Source organism: Carassius auratus, chromosome 10, assembly GCF_003368295.1.
Source record: "Carassius auratus strain Wakin chromosome 10, ASM336829v1, whole genome shotgun sequence".
In the NCBI taxonomy this organism is placed as follows: Eukaryota; Metazoa; Chordata; class Actinopteri; order Cypriniformes; family Cyprinidae; genus Carassius; species Carassius auratus.
The window spans coordinates 18,417,534-18,435,523 of NC_039252.1; the positions used below are offsets into that span (position 1 = coordinate 18,417,534).

A 17,990-nucleotide genomic window follows, 5' to 3' on the forward strand; every position below is an offset into this window, starting at 1 on the left:
TTTTAGGTAAAATATCCCTTTAAATGTTAAATGAGGTAAATGTACTGTTAAGTGACTTGTTCTTTACACACGGTGTTTTATTTACGTCTTCTCACGGTTGAATCACGATTGTGTTTTCATTAAGATACAATAGGCTACCTTACGGAAAGTTTGTCTTTTTCTTTCAGCATTGTTTGTGATGTTTGGAAATGGTAATAAAGAGAAAGAGATCGGGAACATCGGGAACCGTTGGACTGAGGCGCATTAAAGCGCGCCAAAACGGCATTCAATGTTCGATTTTCGAACCATTTTAAAGCTCAGACTTTTTTGCGTCATATCAGAAGTAACATTGTATTTACTTTAAAGATCGAACTCGATGGTATAGCCTACATGGTCATTTCCGGTTGCCGAAGTCAGGTAATTCATTAAATGAATCGCTAAACCTTAACTTTGTGACACCCAGTTATTGTTTAAAATTACAGAAACTGGTTTAATAACGTTTTGTGGATTTTACTGACATCCTTTCAGAAACCACAAACACTTAATATACTAGTAAATGTTTATTATGGCATTAAAAATGACTTCATGAATAGCTGTCAAAAACAATGAAAAGAAATCAAATATTTAAATCACATATTTACAAAGGAGCAAGTTAAAAGTTTTTTTTTTTTTAGATGGCATAAATGCAGCTTAAAAGACTATTAAAGGCTATGTAACCTGTAACTGATCACAGCTTGATTTATACAGACATAACTGGATATCAAGAGTTTAAACCACCCACCTGGTAAAATGATTTGGCACAGTATCTTATCCACTAAGAAATCTCTGAATAACTATAAAACAAACACGCTGTTCTGAAACACCAAAAAGTTCATGTTAAATCTGTAACCGCTAAATGGAAATATGCAACAAAAAACAACTACAGGACTGATGAGGATTTTGCCATTAGTTAACCAGATTTTAAAACTGGTTCATATTTACATGCTTTATCAATCAAATGCCCAGAAAGCAACACAGCCCAGTTCACAAATGGCAATAACCCAAACATCTGGACAGACTCCTAAACAACTGTACTCTCCGAATACTGTCCAGTAGCCGTTTCCTCTCGAATGTGATGGGAATGATCTTCAGGTCCTCCGGTCGTAATCGCTGACCATTCTTTTGATGTGGCTGAGTTTGGCCTTCAGGTGCTTGCAGCGCCTCTTCTTCACCAGGTAATCTCCACTCTGCAGAGACGGAGGGAAATACATCAGATAACATCCTCCCCTATTGTTCCTTTCTGTGAGAAATCTTGGATTCAGCTCATTCTTACCCTCTTTTTGTCTTTCAGCGCGTTGTACTCGTCGATGGCATCCTGTTACGAGAGAATGACTGAAGTCAGCAACAAGCGCAATGACTCAAACGCTTTCCCATGCTTACGTTATTATTCACAGATAATGGAGCGTAACCAACAGTTCCACTGTAAGGCAAACAAGCCATGCACCATCGGGTAAATCTTACAAAACTCAAGTCATATATATATATATATATATATACATACACACACACACACACACACACACACGTTTATATATTAAATTAATTTATAATATAAATTATGATTATAAATATAGACTTGTAAATACATGTAAATATTTTTCTAAATATATACTAAATATGTGTGTATTTATATATAGATAAAAAATATACACAGAACCAAGGCTGGGCGATATATAAAAAAAAAAACAATCTTGATAGATGATTATTGATTATTAATACTAAGAATAACTAATAAATATTAAAGGTTATATCAATATTAAACAAATTATTAAATAATCAATAATAATATAAAAATGTATTTCAGTAATTACTAGTTCTCAGTAATGGGAAGTAAAATTGTAATTAAATATAAAAAAAACTTCTTGTACTTTCTTGTACTAAAAATAATAATGTTAATAATAAAGATAAAATTTATTATTTTGCTGTTGTTAATGAATATAACTTATATAATCAAATTATTTTATAATAATAATAATAATAATAATAGTAATATAAAAAAAATTATGAGAATATTCCAGTTCTCATTAATTCTCAGTGCTGTGAATTAATGAGTCTCATCGCCGAATCTTGACAGCTTTTCATACCAGGAACTGAGGACTGCCCTCCTGCAGATCATCGAGCTCGCGGTCCACTTCAGCCAGACGCTTGTTGATCTGGTCCATTTCCGCCTGGAGCTCCTTGTACTCCTGATGGTCTTTATCAAACAGGCGCTTGTAATCCTCTCTCTCTTCATTATTAATAATGGGAGGGAATTCACTGGAAAAACAAAAGCACTTCCATCTCATCTTGAACGTCATGAACTCAGAGCTGGATTTCAGCAGTCAGCTCACCTGGAGAAGTCATCGTCGTCCAGCTCATCTCCAGAGGAGGCGTAGTCCGTGTCGTGATCCCGTCTGTCGGCGGTTCGTGGGCGTCCAGCGCGACGTTTCTTGGGCCGCCCTGCAGAGCTGTTCATCTCTGATCCGCTGCTCAGTGGAACTGAACTACGGATGGGCAACCCATGCTCCAGCTCCCTGAACAATCAATCATGCAAACTTAAAATGCACATAAAGACACAACACAGGACAGATTACACAAGACATGGATTTCATTCATCCACAGTGTCGTCATTTGTTTCTGCTTCTAAGAAAGCACCATGTAAGATAAAGTACACATAGCTGAGGTATTCGTCATGCTGTTTCAACAAACACGATGGTCAGTCTCCATAATGCACATTATTTCCAGAAATGATTCAGACCCGAGAGCAACACACAAACTAGGAAGTGAAGTGAAAGAATGAGAAAACTTCCTTTATCTCATGCAACATCTGACGAGGCTTTTTTTAGCATTTCTGTACGACCCGTTCTGTAACTCAGTCCACATTCGTTTCATTTCTTTCAAGCAACTGACAGCATTTTTCAGTTGACAGTCTCAAGTGTCATGTTGAACTAGCAAATGGTTATGAAGTCATATAGATTTGCAAACAACGGCATCATAGTGTGATCTAACTTAAACTAAACTTATTTTAAGTCAAGCACAAACACATACTTTAAACTGAAACCTCAATTTTGAAGTCGTGATAATGGCTCACTGCAATCACTTTTTATGAGATGGTATGTAGATAAATTAAAAAAATATAACAAAAATATGCATGATTTCAGTTTTTTTTCTTTTTTTTGTGGAGCTTTTTTTTTTGCTCCGATTAGCATAATAATTTATTCTACGGTCTTAATGCTAATTGTAATAAAAATAATAGTAAGTGTAGCACAATACAGTTCAGCACATGCTTTATGTGGATAGATTAAAAAAAAATAATAATAATTATATGAATATTGCTGTCAAACGATTAATCACATCCAAAATAAAAGTTTGTTTATTTTGAAAATATGTACATTTACATGCATATTTATATTCATATAATTTATATCTAACTATATAAAAATAACATTTATCTGAAATGTATAAATGCATGTGTGTGTGTATTTATATTTACATAAGTATACACATCACACACACACACGTTATGCAAACAAAAACGGATTTATTTTGGATGTGATTAATGGTTTGACAGCCCTTAAATACAATTTTTTAATTGTTTTCATTATTTTTATACTTTTAAAACACATCATAATCATTTCTTGTACTGTATTTATGTAAATGTTAATAATAATAATAATAATAATAGTAATAGTTGTACCTCAATACAGGATAATAAATAAATGTAGATAAATTTGAAAAAGATTTAATTATATTTTGAAATTCAAATTGACACATCAGTCATATTTCTTCTTGTGTTAAGCTATATTTTAATAATTTGAATACTATTTTATATTATTATTTGTTAGGTAAAAAAATGTTAGCCTGAATGCACCGTAAGTTGCTTATGCTAAATGCATAAATGTATGTATTTAATAATAATAATAATAAATAATATTAATGTTTTTATTAAAATAGATTATGTAGTAATTTTTATAATAATACACTTCCAGTATATAGATGCACTTGTTACATTGTCTGAACACAGATCTGATTTCGCCACTTTTAAAACAATTTTTAAAACAGGAAATAGTCAGGGATGATGTCAGATGGCTGTACTCACACAGGACTCTCACTGGGGGGAGGTTTGTCGTAGTTTGTGCTGTTGTCATCTAGATAACTTCTAGACCCTCCAAACTTCATGGGATACTCTGCCAGCATCGGCTCTGGCACTTCATTCACATCATTCACCTGAGAGAGACAGCAGCAAGACGTGTTTGCATTGGGACATTATCAACAGTTTTCGTAGTTATTCTCATTATTTTAATGTGAAGAATATATATGAAATTCACTTTTCTGCTTTAGGATGAATTCTCTGGTGCAAAAATGTTTCAGCGTGTCTATCCTGAGGCAGTAAACAAATACAATAGGAGGAATCTTCTCGAAACATCTTCTCTAGAATCGCGGTCTGATTTAACATGAGCACAGTCTCAAAAACACATCCCTTTAGCTGCACATAGTTCTGAGTTTCTGGTTGAACCAGATCGACTTGAAGATTAAACTAAATAACACACAAACATCTGCCTCTGCTTAGAAACACAAATGTTTCGATTTTCTATTTAGATCCACCATTCATTTTTTTATAAAAACCGATCTTAAAATATCACATTTAAAACATTATACATATGTATGCCTGTTTGAAACAGATGTTTGCATAAAGAAAGGCTCTATTTTAGGACCATTTACATGTCTAGAACACATTATTATTTTTTATTTCCCACTGTAAATATATCCAAACTTCATTTTTGATTAGTAATATGCATTGTTAAGAATTCATTTGAACAACTTTAATGATGATTTAGATATTTTGCACCCTCAGATTCCAGATTTTCAAATAGCTGCATCTCAGACAGATATTGTCTGATCCTAAAAACCATACAGCAATGGAAATATAATTTTTTTAAGCTTTCAGATGATGTATAAATCTCAATTTTTATAAATTTACCCTTATGACTGTTTTTGTGCTCCAGGCACATATGTGACTGAAACTGTCACAGCAAACCACACCCAGAAACCAATGACAAACGCTTCCCTCCCCCATCCACCTTCACACACACAAACACACACACACACACACGCGCACGCACAAACCAGTCTTTCCACCTTCAGCATGCTAAAAGCTATAGAAAACCACACAGGCCTCCTACATTCAAAACCAGACAGACGATTCCTGAGAGAGATAAACAGGTTCATGTTGTTTGGAGGCTGGAGGGACGTCAAATAACTCTTTGTTTGGAAACAGAAATGAGCACAGGTGTAGAATTTATACCTTCTTTGTGGAAAAGACCAAATTGTAGTCCTTCAGGTCACAGTATATGACTAGTACAAAGGCTTGTAGTTGAGTGACTACTAAAAATCACAAATAATCTCCAACATATTAACTGCCATTCCTGCACCATTAAATAGAGAGCAAATGAAACCTTCTCTCGACCTATACATTTAGACAAATCTTCCATGCTGAAAAACATTTGTGTAGGATTTAGTTGAAAAAAAAATTGAAATTGTAATTACAAAGCAACGGCAAGTTACACATTGTATTATACATGACATTTAGAAGATTAAAACGGGACTTTCTTGTAAAATGTGCTCCAACTTGTCTTATTTATAACTTTTAAAAAAATCGTTTTTACACTGCATTTCTTTCTAAAACCTTGATTTTTTAACTTTTTTTTTTTTTTTTTTTTTAGATTATACTCACAAAAAGCTTTTTCTAGCCAAATAAATGGACATTACCAGATTTTATATTCATTTGATACTAAATGACATTCATATTAAAAAAAAAAAAAAAACTTTAATTGTATTTTGTATATATATAATTTCATTATATTGACTAATTGTGTATTTATTTATATTTCATTAATTCTAATTGTAAGAATTTCAATGACATTTCTAGGGCTGGAGATCACAATATTCCTGATATTTCCTGGTGATTTCACCAAGTATAACCTGTTCCTAGATCAACACCCTTGTTTACCCTGGAACAACATTCCAATCAACCAATCAGAATTAAAGCATACGTTTCTGTTGTAGGCTTTCTGTTTGGGTAAGGTGCTTCTACACCATTGTTAATCAGCTATCATTCCCCACTGATTTTAGGAATAAATTATGGGTAGGGTTAGAGATTGGGTTAAATCTATATTTTTGGACAGTAATGTTGACCTGACTTGGCAAAATCCCAGCGACCCGAATAAACTGATAATGTGAGAAATGTCTGAACAAATGTTGGTTTGACTGTACATCAGCTAGCAATGCAAAGAACAATAATATCATGCTCACCCAGTCCTCTACATCCTTTGGCAAGTTTTGTTCATCAATTTCTTTCACGCGGCGCCACAGGATGTTATCCTTCCCATAATAATTGATCTTTTGACGGGTTTTAATGGCAAAAACCATGATGATGATGAGGGCCGCGGTGACAATGAAGTCCAAAACAATAGCGATTGCCTGAATGAAGATAGAAAAAGCTCACTATTAGTGCACAACGACTTAAATCAGCCATGATTTACAACACGGTGTTTATTTACCTCCTGAGGATCCACCACGCAGTAGTGATACAGATACTGGTTCACGAACGCACCCGACATCTGAGGCTGCTGGTAAGCGGCGCACATGGCATAGACCTGATTGAACTGCATCGTTCCGGACGACTGGGCCATTGGGTAAACCGTCACCAGATAGACTATGGTGGCAACTAACATGAGGAAAGCCATGATGGCACTGATGATGATGACAGACAGGTAGAACTTCCTTCCCTGAGTCACTCTCTGGTGCGAGATGATCATGATGAAGATGACGAGCAGAACGATGAAGGTGATGATGGCCATGGCGATCATGAAACCCTTGCCCTGCCTGGGGTCGTTCTGAGAGCCGAGGATCCCATAACCGTAGCCACCGTAGCCTCCAGATCCTCCGTAACCTCCGTAACCTCCGTAACCTCCACCCATTCCATAGCTGCCGTATGAGCCTCCATAAGAGCCTCCAATAGAGCCGAATCCAGCCGCTCCTGCATCCGTGTCCCAGGCCAGAGTCGAGGCCACGCACACGAAGATGCCCACGCAGAAGATGATCGACATGACGCACATGATCTTTATGATGCCCGGCGGAGATGTCCAGCGGTAGAAATGCTGGAACTCATCGTCAGGAAAGTACGAATACGCAGGCTGTGGGCCAGGAATACTGGAGAGAAAATGGGGAAAACCAATTTAGAAACAGTCTTTTTAGAGACAAAAAACATTCTGACTATATGCAAACATCTCAAATCTTTTAGATGAATTGAGTAGAGATTAAAGATATTAGTGAATATCTGTATCTTGTTTTTGGAGAGAAATAGACTTTTGACTTATACCAATATAGCTTATAATATTCACATGACATAAATATTCACACTAATGCAAAATATCAGGGAGTTTATTCAAATTATCATTTACTTTGGCTCTTTCTTTGGCTGTTTTTCCATTTCAAACAATACCAGATTTTAAAAGCACTCAGACTTTTTTTTATATTCAATATTGTATGGTATAATTTCATTTAAATCGTGCTAGTGTGAATAGTAAGCTGTTTACAGGCAAAACATGGTACTTATTTATACACATGAGATACACACACAAACAAACACACACATACATGATATGCAATTATGAGCTATCGGTTTCAGAGCATTGCCAGCCTTCTCAACCGAAAAAAAAATATATAATAATTTTTTTTATATTTTATACCAATATGGTCATTGAATGAGGCAACAGCCTACTGCCCAATAATCATCCTTAGTCCTTTATTTATTTAATATTTCCAGTCACAGTTCATTCTGACTGTGCAGTTCAATTCCTCACTATAAGACCAAAGGCAAAATGGGTTAAAAAAAATGGAAACCCATGAAATACGATCCAGAAAAGGTAAAACTCAACACTTACAATCCATCCTCTGTTTGATAATCATAGGGCGGAGGACTTCCGTGCGGCTTCGAAGACATTCTGAAAAGAGACAAAAACAGGATTATTATTATAAATACACAAAGTGTAAAACTAATATAAATCAGATCACCATTATCAACTAAACGTCAGTCGTCATTACGAGTCGACGGAGCGGGAAATAATCTAAATTTACAATTAGTGGGTAAAACCCAGTAAAAACGGTGTAAAAAATATGATATTATAATATTTAAGATTAATACACAATGACAAGGCCAGATTCTGACTCTTCACTAACTCACGGAACTGAGTTGTTTCTGAAGTAGCCTTAGTATCATCAGATCAGTGAGCATAAGCATCAATTATCTCATATCTAATTAACGCAGATATTAAGCACTGATATAAAGACTGATATTAATTGATATTAATTATAGTACGGAAAACATAATATTCTATATTTTGTGGTTTCACTCTCACCTGTTTGTGGAGCTGCTCTCGCGCACTGACCTTCACTGCGTCACTGTTCAGGTGCGACCATAGACTGTACAAAAACAGGTGCGACAACAGCCTGTCCTTAAGATGATTAAGCCCCGCCCACACAGAGAGACACACCCACGCACGCACGCACACACACACACACACACACACATAGACATACAAAGAGACACACGTGTCACAAAATCTAACGAGATTCCTAACTAAACAATTCATGTGTTCAAGACTTATACCATGAGTTTATAACTCTCTGCGTTTATTATGCCTTATCATATACAGTCTAGATAGGTAGCATAGTACATTTTGAAACACAGCCATAAATTGAGCTCGTCTCTTTCAGACACTTTAAAAATAAAAGAGTGACTCTGCGATAATAAACACGCAGGTTAACAGAAGTGTGGTGAGACTTCTATGTTGAAGAGATGTTTAATTTTAAACTTGATTAAGCAAAAATCTATGAGGGGATAAAGGGATGCTGTGGTTTGTGGTGTAAATGGAGATTTGATGGAACTGATAGATTTTACTAAATATTTTCTTTAAAAGAGTGGAAATAAAAGTATTTAGGGTTATAAGGAAAATTATCTTTTTGTCGTAGAATAGTGTATGAACGTTATTGTATTGAGTTCAGATTTTTATGTTTATGTTTCAATCAGCCACAGAGGGAAATGGAAGCATATACTAAAACTGTCAGGAAGTAAACAATAGGGATGCTTAGAAGAGAAGTTAATTTAACCAACGAAATTATATACAAATATATGTATAATTTTTTTGAGGTTGAAAAGCTGCTCTGTTGTGTCTGAAAGTGCCTCCGGGCTGGACTTTTTTTATTCAAACATATCCTCAATTACAACAAATTTGCATGAAATGCTTTGACTTTTCACTCTTTACATTGTTTGCATTTAAATCACCTGTTTAACTTGTCATGCATATACAGAAAAACAATGAATTTATAAGGACAAAGCTGTTGTTCAGATCAAATATACAGTAGCAGAAAAATGAATTGAATAGTGCATACAATCATAAAAGAAACTTAAGGTAAAAAATAAAACAGCAGTTCTGCATACATGCATAAACTGAACACAAAGTATTTCTTTAAACATTCATGCACTTCTAGTCAGCATTGTGAAATATAAAATGTAAAAAAGTATTTTCAGGCAGTGCTCAAGACTCAGCGCGTACATTAAGAGCATGCAATTTATCGATCCCTCATTGGATTACTGTTTGTTTGTAATATAATCCAGATACAGTGGTCACATGTTCAGTGTAATACGATGTCCTGGCGTGAAAATGAAGGACCGTCACAGCAGGTTTGAATCCAGTGCTGCCCGTCTCAGCCGTAACCATCGTTCCAGCCCATGACTTTGTCGTACTCGTGAATCCTCTGCTTGATGTGCGAGAGTTTGTTCTTCAAGTACTCACACCTTTCCTTCTTCTCCAAAAATGAAGGATCCTTGGGACAAAAACACCATCACAGGTAATTAAAATAGGTTAAACTGCTTTCCACAACCAAACTGAGACCAAGTCTTTAAAGGAATAGTTCATCCAAAAATGACAATTTACTCAAAATCAGGCCTCCAAGATGTAGATAAATTTGTTTTTTCATAGGAACTGAAATGTAGCATTGCATCACTTTCTCACCAAAGGATGCTCTGCAGTGAATGGGTGCCGTCAGAATGAGAGTCCAAACAGCTGAGAAAAACACCATAATAATCCACAGCACTCCAGTGCATCAGTTAAAGTCTTAGAAAGCCAAAAGTAGTGTTTATAAGAAACAAATTCATCATTAAAATGTTTTTAACTTTAAATCGTAGTGCAGATTTCTTTCCTGATTCAGATGAGAGAACTTTTTCTTTGGAGGAACAGAAGTCTTAATGATGGATTTGGTTCTTACAATAATGCAGCTTTTGGCTTGATAAGACATTAACTGATGGACTGGAGTGCTGTGGATTATTGTGATGTTTTTTATCAGCTGTTTTGACTCTCATTCTGACGGCACCCATTCATTGCAGAGCATCCATTGCTGAGACACTGATGCAATGCTACATTTCTCACAATCTGATGAAGAAACTAACTCATCTACATCTGGGGTCACCTGAGATTGAAGATATTTTAGTATATACATTTTCTTGGTGAACTATTCCTTGATTGCAGCTGAGGTTCTAGAAACTCACAGAAACAAATCCGTGTATCTTGACTGTGTCACGACCGGTTTATTTTCCTGAGCTATCACTCAAAATATGGCTCAAACTGACTTTATAGAGGAGCCACAGAGGAGTTATTTCCTCCTCTTGAAAAGACACAATGGGGCAAATCCTGTGGGAAAATCAGCCTCCGCCCCTTCCTCATCCTCCTTCCTTTCTTTCAGCACTCACGCTTCACAACGTTATAAATCAGCCAGACAAAACCTACTGGCCTGTAAAGCCAAGACAGAATCTCAGGACCTCTTTTTCTTCTTTTTTTTTTATATATACATCATCTGTGCTGGTTTTCTCGGGAAATCTATAGTCATCTATTAAACTGAGCTGAGAGTATTACACTCTTATGATTGTGAATGTGGAATTGTTTTTACATTAATCCCCCAAAACAAATGTTTAACGATCAAAATCACATTGTTTTCACATGTAGCTTTATGTATGATGCTGCAAGTGACAGAATCGCATATAAAAAAAAACCTCTGGTAAATTATTATTATTATTTTTTTTTTAAATAACTATTTAAATGGATTCCAATAACTCACCATTTTCTTCCTCTGATATTCCTGCAGGATTTTGTTGATGCGATCACGCTCCTACAATCATAAATGAGAGATCATTTTTTTAGAATTATTCTTCTGAAATGCATTATTTACTTTTATGCATTTAACAGACATTTTTATCCCAACGGTAATTTATCAAAGAACCAACAATACTCACACCAAGCAATGCCAGGTTTATCAGACCAGATTTAACTAGATTTAGGAAGCAATGTATTCATAAATGTTGGAATTAACATAATACTTAACTAAAATTAATAAATGCTTAGGAGTATTTTTACTGTTAGTTCATGCTAACTAATGTGACCTAATGTGAAAAGTTATTTTTTATGCATGATAACTTTTGAGATAAAATCCCGTGCTTCATGTCATTTTATAATTGATGAAATTTTATTACAAGTCTCAAAGGACAGACTAAAGTTAATATGCAAATTAATAGCAAATTTCGACTGACCATATGGCTGGTGGGATTTTGCGGTAAATTCTGCATCATCACATCCATTTCATCAAACTTCTTGAGTATGGCTTGAACTTCTACATGCAGCTCTTTATACTCTGAATACTGGTCATTAAACACGGCTTTATACTGATCCCGCTGCTCGTCTGTTCGGATAGTGGGATATTTACTGCAGGGAAACACAAAACACAAGGATGAGCTCAATCACAGATAAAAAGCATCTCATGGTCACGAAATGAGTTCTCATTTTCTAGATTGTGAAGCAAATGCTCACGCAATGTAGTCCGGCATGATCACAGGTTTAGGAGCGTGTCCAGCTGGAATATGCCCTTTCACAACTTTGGGCTTGGCGACAGCAGTGTATGTGTGTTGTACCGGCGCAGAGATTGCCATCGGCTCCCTTGGGCCATCAACAACCTATTAAAATGAAGAGAAGGATACAAAATAACCAGCAATATTCTCTGACTATATCACATCCTGACCCTTCGCTAAGCCCCGCCCACCTTAGTTTCAATAGAGTGCTGGAGGAATTGTGTATTTTTGTGGGCCAAAACCAAGAAACAAGTTGTATTTTAGCACTTTTAGTTCCATTGTCCTGAAGGTTTTTGGTTAAATGTCTGAAATTAGGTCTGTGGTTTCATCAGTAGTACCCCTTGTGATTTGTTAAGCTATTTCTTGTCTTGAAAAAGGCTCATAAGCGGCTAAATGGGACTACAAAGGTTGTTGAGGTCTGAACAGCTAAACTCATCTTTGTTTGGCTATCGAACATGGATGATTGTTATATTAGTCATCCAAATTGGTTTCCAGTTTGCCCTTAAAGGCTTTATGCAAAACATTAAACTAATAGAGAAAAATGCAATGGAAATGTCTGCTTGCTAATTGGAGCAGCAAAGACTTATATTACATAACCAGAAATATTAATTTGAAGTAACTGCTATACATCCAATTTTTTTAGCAGATGGCAATGCACCATGGGTAAACACAAGAACAGACAGAGCCAAAATACTTGCCAAATGCACAGCAGAAGGAGAATCTCTTGGCTGCATCTATTAAACAGAAGCAGAGTTGATTCAATTATTGTTGTATTCATTTTTGCAACTATATTTAATTATAACAAATGAAGATATGAAGATGCTGGAAATTATACATCATGATTAACAGAACAGGTACGATATAACAATACTACAGTAATAATGGTGCACTATGTCACAATATTACAGCCTACCTGAAAAATATTTAGTTTTATTTAAATTTTTGTTAAATACATTTGTTTGTATGTTATTATAGTTAAAACTACATCTAAAACATAAAAAGTTACCTGAAATAGAATAAACTTTAAATGAAGAAAAAGTCAAATAAAATTTATTTTCATAATAAAATAATATACACTTTTTTTTAATTCCAGCTAGTTGCCAAAGCAAAGTTTCATATTTTAATTTTAACTTGATGTACAAAATTCAATCTTGAAATTTCATGTAAAACCATACAGTATTCAACAAACTAATACAAATTACAAGAACACAAAGAAAACTTACTAAAACTTTAAGAAAAATTAAAATAAAAAATAAAACACAAGAAGAACTAATTAATAATACTATAATAGCATCTTGATACTAAAATTGCACCATTTTAGAACATAATATGCAACAGAAATAGAAACCAAAATATAAAAATCTCACCTCCTGCCCATTACGTTCTCGTAGTCGTCGAGCTGCTTCGTGCCGCCACAGTTTTAGACACACTATGGCTCCGACCAAGTACACGATCATGGTGATGAACAGGAAAAAGATTGCGGCCGTCTGCCCAGCCTCAGTGCGACAGAAAGCGCCATTGATGCCATTATTGAAGTACTGATGGTTGCAGAGTCCACCTCGGAGAGTGTCATTTACGTAGACGCAACCAGCCGCCAAAAACAAGAGCGCGAGAGCCAGGTTTATGAAGAACTCCGTTAAAGGCCACCAATTGGAGTCCAGAAGGATAGTTTGATAGTACATGGTCATTCCCAAGACAAGCATGATAATGGTCACTATCCACGCCAATCCCGCCACCACGAGGATGAACGGTGTCTTGGGTCCGGTGTAGTAGGTGTTGCCATAACCGCCTCCATAACCACCTCCATAACCTCCATAACCTCCATATGCCCCACCAGGCTGCGAGTATCCAAACATGTTATACCACTCATTGTCTTTATGAATGTAAGCACAAACGCATGCAAAAATCGCTGCTCCAAGAAGCAGCTCGATGCAACCAAGAATACGTAAAAGTCCAGCCCAAGACTTCATGTAGGCGTAGCGCTGGTTGTATTCCTCGACTTTTTCGCCGTATGTCAAAGCAGTGTGCACCGTTCGCCCGTCAACGGACTCCCCAGGGTTGCCCAATAGCATTGCTTCACGCTCTTTACGTGAGTTATAACTGCCTCCGGATCCGCCGTACTTGTCTCGGTAGGAACCGGAAACCGACGGCGAGTGCGGCGGAGAACAACGAACGCCGTCAGTGGTCGTGTTCTTGCTGCTCGAGCCCAACATTGACTTCAGCTTGCTGCTTCCGCTGCTGGACCTCAAGAAGTTCTTCCATGAGTCTGGGATGAAACGGTGGACGGGTTTGATGTCGATGGCTGAGTCCCCGTTGTCCTCGATTCCACTGGGGTCAAACTCGGGGCCTATTGGTGGCTGGTTTGGTAGGGGAGGTGGTGGAAGAGGTTCGGAGTATAAAGAGTCAGATGTCCTGTGGTTAGTCAAGCTGTGAAGACTCGGGAACGAGCCTGTGGACACGTCGTTGTAGTGGGGCATGTTTCAGACGCAACACCGAATGGAGTCTCCTCCAGAATCTGCAATTATCCCTAGAGAAACATGAAGTAAAGAGGCTTTAGAAAAGATACAGAAAACTGGTTTTAGTTCTAGTAGATTAGTGGTTCCCAACTGGTCTGTTGTCTGAAGTCTGTTCTGAACATCGCAAATGACTCGTTTACAGGTGATTCTCAATAAACTAACAATTATTCTAATTTGTTGAGGTAGTGAATTGGTGGGTTTTTGTTAAATGTGAGCCAAAATCATCACAATTAAAAGAACCAAAGACTTAAACTACTTCAGTCTGTGTGCATTTTATTTATTTTATAAGTTTCACAATTTGAGTTGAATTATTAAAATAAAATAACATTTTCCTCAACATTCGAATTACAAACACGGTCTTATAGTAAATAATTTTTTGCTTGCTTCTACATCAATTATGGTTCAGTTTTGGGTCATTAGTTGATGTGAAAGCAAAACCAGTCAAGAACCATTATTAGAGACAATGACGAATGGTGTCTCCTCCCTTAAAGGAACATGAAGTAAAGAGGTTTAGGAAAAGATCTAAGAAACTGGTTATAGTTCTTGTAGAGTAGTGGTTCTCAACTGGTAGTTTGTGACCCATATAATTAAGCTTAGCTTGTAGAGTGAGCATTGCACTTTCTTCTTCAATTGAATTTTATTTAACCTTTGCAGATATAACAAATAAGTAGCTTAACTTTTAAATAGGAGGAACTCCTAAGTGCATCCAGTCAAACACTGTTAATTATTAAACATGTTTATATTGAGGAAACACCAAATTGAGAACCACTACTAGGCCTACAGAGAAGATTTTATGTGCAAGAACAAGTTCATGTTACTGTAACAAAGTATGCAAAATTATCTGCTTGTATATTGGTTTTAACATACCAAGATAAAGCTTAATGATTTCATCAACAGTGCAGGAAATGCCTCTCTACAAGTGAAAGAGCACAAGAAAAAGCTAAAACATGAAGATATTATGCAAAAACCCTTCTCCAAAGCAGATAAGAGGCTATCGACACAAATAACCACCATTCGGGATACCAGGAAGTGATACAAGAAACAAACCCCTTGGGAGCAACAGTGTCTTAAAGCAAGAAGAAGTGAACTTGTTAAATGGAATTATATATTGAGAATTTTATAAGTAATAAACGCATAGTCAGAAACTATAACTGCTATGTGGGAAAATTATACACTTTAGCATAATTATACAAAAATACTTGACTATGTAATGCCACAGTTGACCAAGTATTCCAAAGACATGCGAGATAAATATTTCTCTTGATCTACAAACCCGATTCCTAAAAAGTTGGGACACTTTACAAATTGTGAGTAAAAAAGGAATGGAATAATAAACATGGCCTTGTCCAAACTTTTTTGAGATGTGCTGATGCCATGACATTTAAAATCAACTTCTTCTTCCCTTAAAATTATACATTTTCTCAGTTTAAACGTTTGATATGTCATGTATGTTGTATTCTGAATAAAATACAGAAATTTGAAACTTCCACATAATTGCATTCTGTTTTTTTCCCCCATTTTTTAAATTGTCCCAACTTTTTTGGAATCGGGTTTGTATGTAGAATATATGTTCTCAGACACAGGTGCTCCTTGGGTCAGGCGGTCCAACTTTGTAACCTGAACATAGCAGCGACTGAAACAGTAACCTGTCATCCACTACCAAGAGCGTTAACTCTAAACCCACAAGAAGATACGACTGCAACCCAAACATTTACACCACAGACAGAATCAAGACAACCACAGAGACAGAAATGAACATGCCTGTTCAAGAACTAGACGTCTGATTGGGTAATCACAGACTACTAATGCTGCGTCAACACCATAAAATAAAGAAAACAACAATCTCCATGTTACACTCTTCCTTAAGCATAGTTTACCTGATGAAACAACAAGAGAAAAGTATTATGGATGAGGGGAAGAAAAAAAACAAGACACTTTTATGGAATACCTTTCACACGCAGACACTGTGCAAGACTTACATTGGCCTTGAGTTCAGTGTGTAAAACCTCATTTATATGATATTGTAAATCCAAACCCTGAAAGACAAAATAATAATAAGAAAGTTATATTTTAATAAATACAATCAACACATTCACGAAGAGCCAAAAAATACCTGTGTATATATATATATATATATATATATATATATATATATATATATATATATATATATATATATATAAAAAGTATTAAAAGGTATACAAAGTAATGCTTATGGCTTTTTGACTATATGTGATATGTAATTACCATAGTACAAGCTAATCGTTTTTTGTGTGTTGCTGGCAACAATGTAACTAATTACCAGTAAAGAATAATACAACATTTTCGCGCCATTTAAAATTCTAACGTTACACTATAACGAATCTATTGATACATTCCTCGCTTAACTGAAACAAAGCGCGGTTAAGAAAAACACCGCGGGATCAACAGGTCAGCGAAGTTTAAAAGATGGTTATTTATCCTCAATAGTACGAACATCTATTCTCAAAACTACGATACCTGCTTAATTTAAAACATATGTCAAATATAAAGCAAAAGAATGTTTAGTAAACTGGAACTAAACGACATGACAACAGCAGCAGCACTGACAGACAGATGTGTTTATAATAAAACAACAACGATCACATCTTTAGAAATGCGGCTTAGTTCTCATATACAAGTGTATTATAGTTAAAGGTTAAAATAATACACTTTAAGGATGGTTTCGTCTTACCTTTTCCACTATCAAAGAGGTTTTTGTTCCTCTACTTTTTCGGAAAACACACAGGTTTGGAAAGTTGTACCACGTGACGCAGCCTATCCCTGCGTGTGACGTCATCAGAGACGTGAAGACTTTACCTGAAGAGGGAAATAAAATATCGAGCTGCTGTCTTAATTCATTAGAAACTTATTTCTTATTTTTTTCTCACAGGTTTTAAGAGCAATGTTGACGTTGACTGAAACTGGTGACTAACGTCACGCTGAATATGCTCAGACTCTCAGGTGACATCATTTGCCTGATATTTATCATGCAGATAGGTATATACATTTTTTTAAGAATAATATATTTGTTTACATAATAGAGTATATAATGCATTAATGAAGTAGTTAAAACTTAAGTAGTTATAAAAATGCACATTGGGGATATTAGCAATATTTAATAAGATATAGGCCTATTTTGAATAAATCACACACGTGACTCACTACAGGAAGAGTTTGTGCTTCCTCTTTACTATAAAGATATAATTTATATTCAAATCAGAAGTTGGATATATAGAGTTTCATGTTGTTCCTCATGCAGTCTTCAATCTACAATGGTGATGTGTTTCCTGACCTAAATTTCTGTGATTTACATATTTGCAAATCATCAGTATTGTGCAGTCACATCTTGCTTACTCTACATTATTTGCTGGGAAAAACAGCATGCTGATTTTTCTGTGTTTACTGTTTAAACAAGAGTTATCTCTTCATGTGCTGTAAGTGTGATTCATTTTCAAACATATTTCGATAAAACTTGAAAAGGCAAACAAAAAATGACT

The 17,990-nt window shown here is 35.6% G+C and overlaps 2 protein-coding genes across 4 annotated transcripts; both read right to left on the bottom strand.

Moving 5' to 3' along the window:
• Positions 1-528: 528 nt before the first annotated feature.
• oclna (occludin a) lies at positions 529-8,538 on the bottom strand. Its single transcript, XM_026274194.1, has 9 exons — positions 8,418-8,538; positions 7,944-8,003; positions 6,558-7,209; positions 6,310-6,477; positions 4,097-4,224; positions 2,349-2,531; positions 2,103-2,274; positions 1,292-1,333; positions 529-1,205 (listed from the first exon to the last, which is right to left on the bottom strand). The coding sequence occupies exons 2-9, from the start codon at positions 8,000-8,002 to the stop codon at positions 1,107-1,109; spliced, it is 1,503 nt and encodes a 500-aa protein (XP_026129979.1). The 5' UTR covers position 8,003; positions 8,418-8,538; the 3' UTR covers positions 529-1,106.
• A 687-nt stretch (positions 8,539-9,225) lies between these two features.
• LOC113110161 (MARVEL domain-containing protein 2-like) lies at positions 9,226-17,293 on the bottom strand. 3 transcript variants are annotated; one of them, XM_026274193.1, is made up of 9 exons: positions 17,186-17,292; positions 16,452-16,508; positions 16,234-16,349; positions 13,324-14,483; positions 12,655-12,690; positions 11,919-12,061; positions 11,642-11,813; positions 11,173-11,223; positions 9,226-9,885 (listed from the first exon to the last, which is right to left on the bottom strand). In XM_026274193.1, exons 4-9 carry the CDS (start codon positions 14,431-14,433, stop codon positions 9,766-9,768), a joined length of 1,632 nt encoding a protein of 543 aa, XP_026129978.1. In that variant the 5' UTR covers positions 14,434-14,483; positions 16,234-16,349; positions 16,452-16,508; positions 17,186-17,292; the 3' UTR covers positions 9,226-9,765. The 3 variants fall into 3 exon arrangements, with proteins under 3 accessions (XP_026129978.1, XP_026129977.1, XP_026129976.1); XM_026274192.1 differs by lacking the exon at positions 16,234-16,349 and having other exon boundaries at positions 16,421-16,508; positions 17,186-17,293; XM_026274191.1 differs by lacking the exon at positions 16,234-16,349.
• Positions 17,294-17,990: the final 697 nt, after the last annotated feature.

What these genes read in the sequence shown, in the direction of transcription:
- oclna (XM_026274194.1), bottom strand. Translation starts at nt 8,002, where the DNA reads ATGTCTTCGAAGCCGCACGGAAGTCCTCCGCCCTATGATTATCAAACA. An exon ending in GCGTGGTGGATCCTCAGGAG is followed by an intron (nt 6,478 to 6,557) that starts GTAAATAAACAC and finishes ATCTTCATTCAG; the next exon opens with GCAATCGCTATTGTTTTGGA. An exon ending in CAAAGGATGTAGAGGACTGG is followed by an intron (nt 4,225 to 6,309) that starts GTGAGCATGATA and finishes TGTCTCTCTCAG; the next exon opens with GTGAATGATGTGAATGAAGT.
- LOC113110161 (XM_026274192.1), bottom strand. Translation starts at nt 14,433, where the DNA reads ATGCCCCACTACAACGACGTGTCCACAGGCTCGTTCCCGAGTCTTCAC. An exon ending in ATCATGCCGGACTACATTGC is followed by an intron (nt 11,814 to 11,918) that starts GTGAGCATTTGC and finishes GTTTCCCTGCAG; the next exon opens with TAAATATCCCACTATCCGAA. An exon ending in AATATCAGAGGAAGAAAATG is followed by an intron (nt 9,886 to 11,172) that starts GTGAGTTATTGG and finishes TTTTGTCCCAAG; the next exon opens with GATCCTTCATTTTTGGAGAA.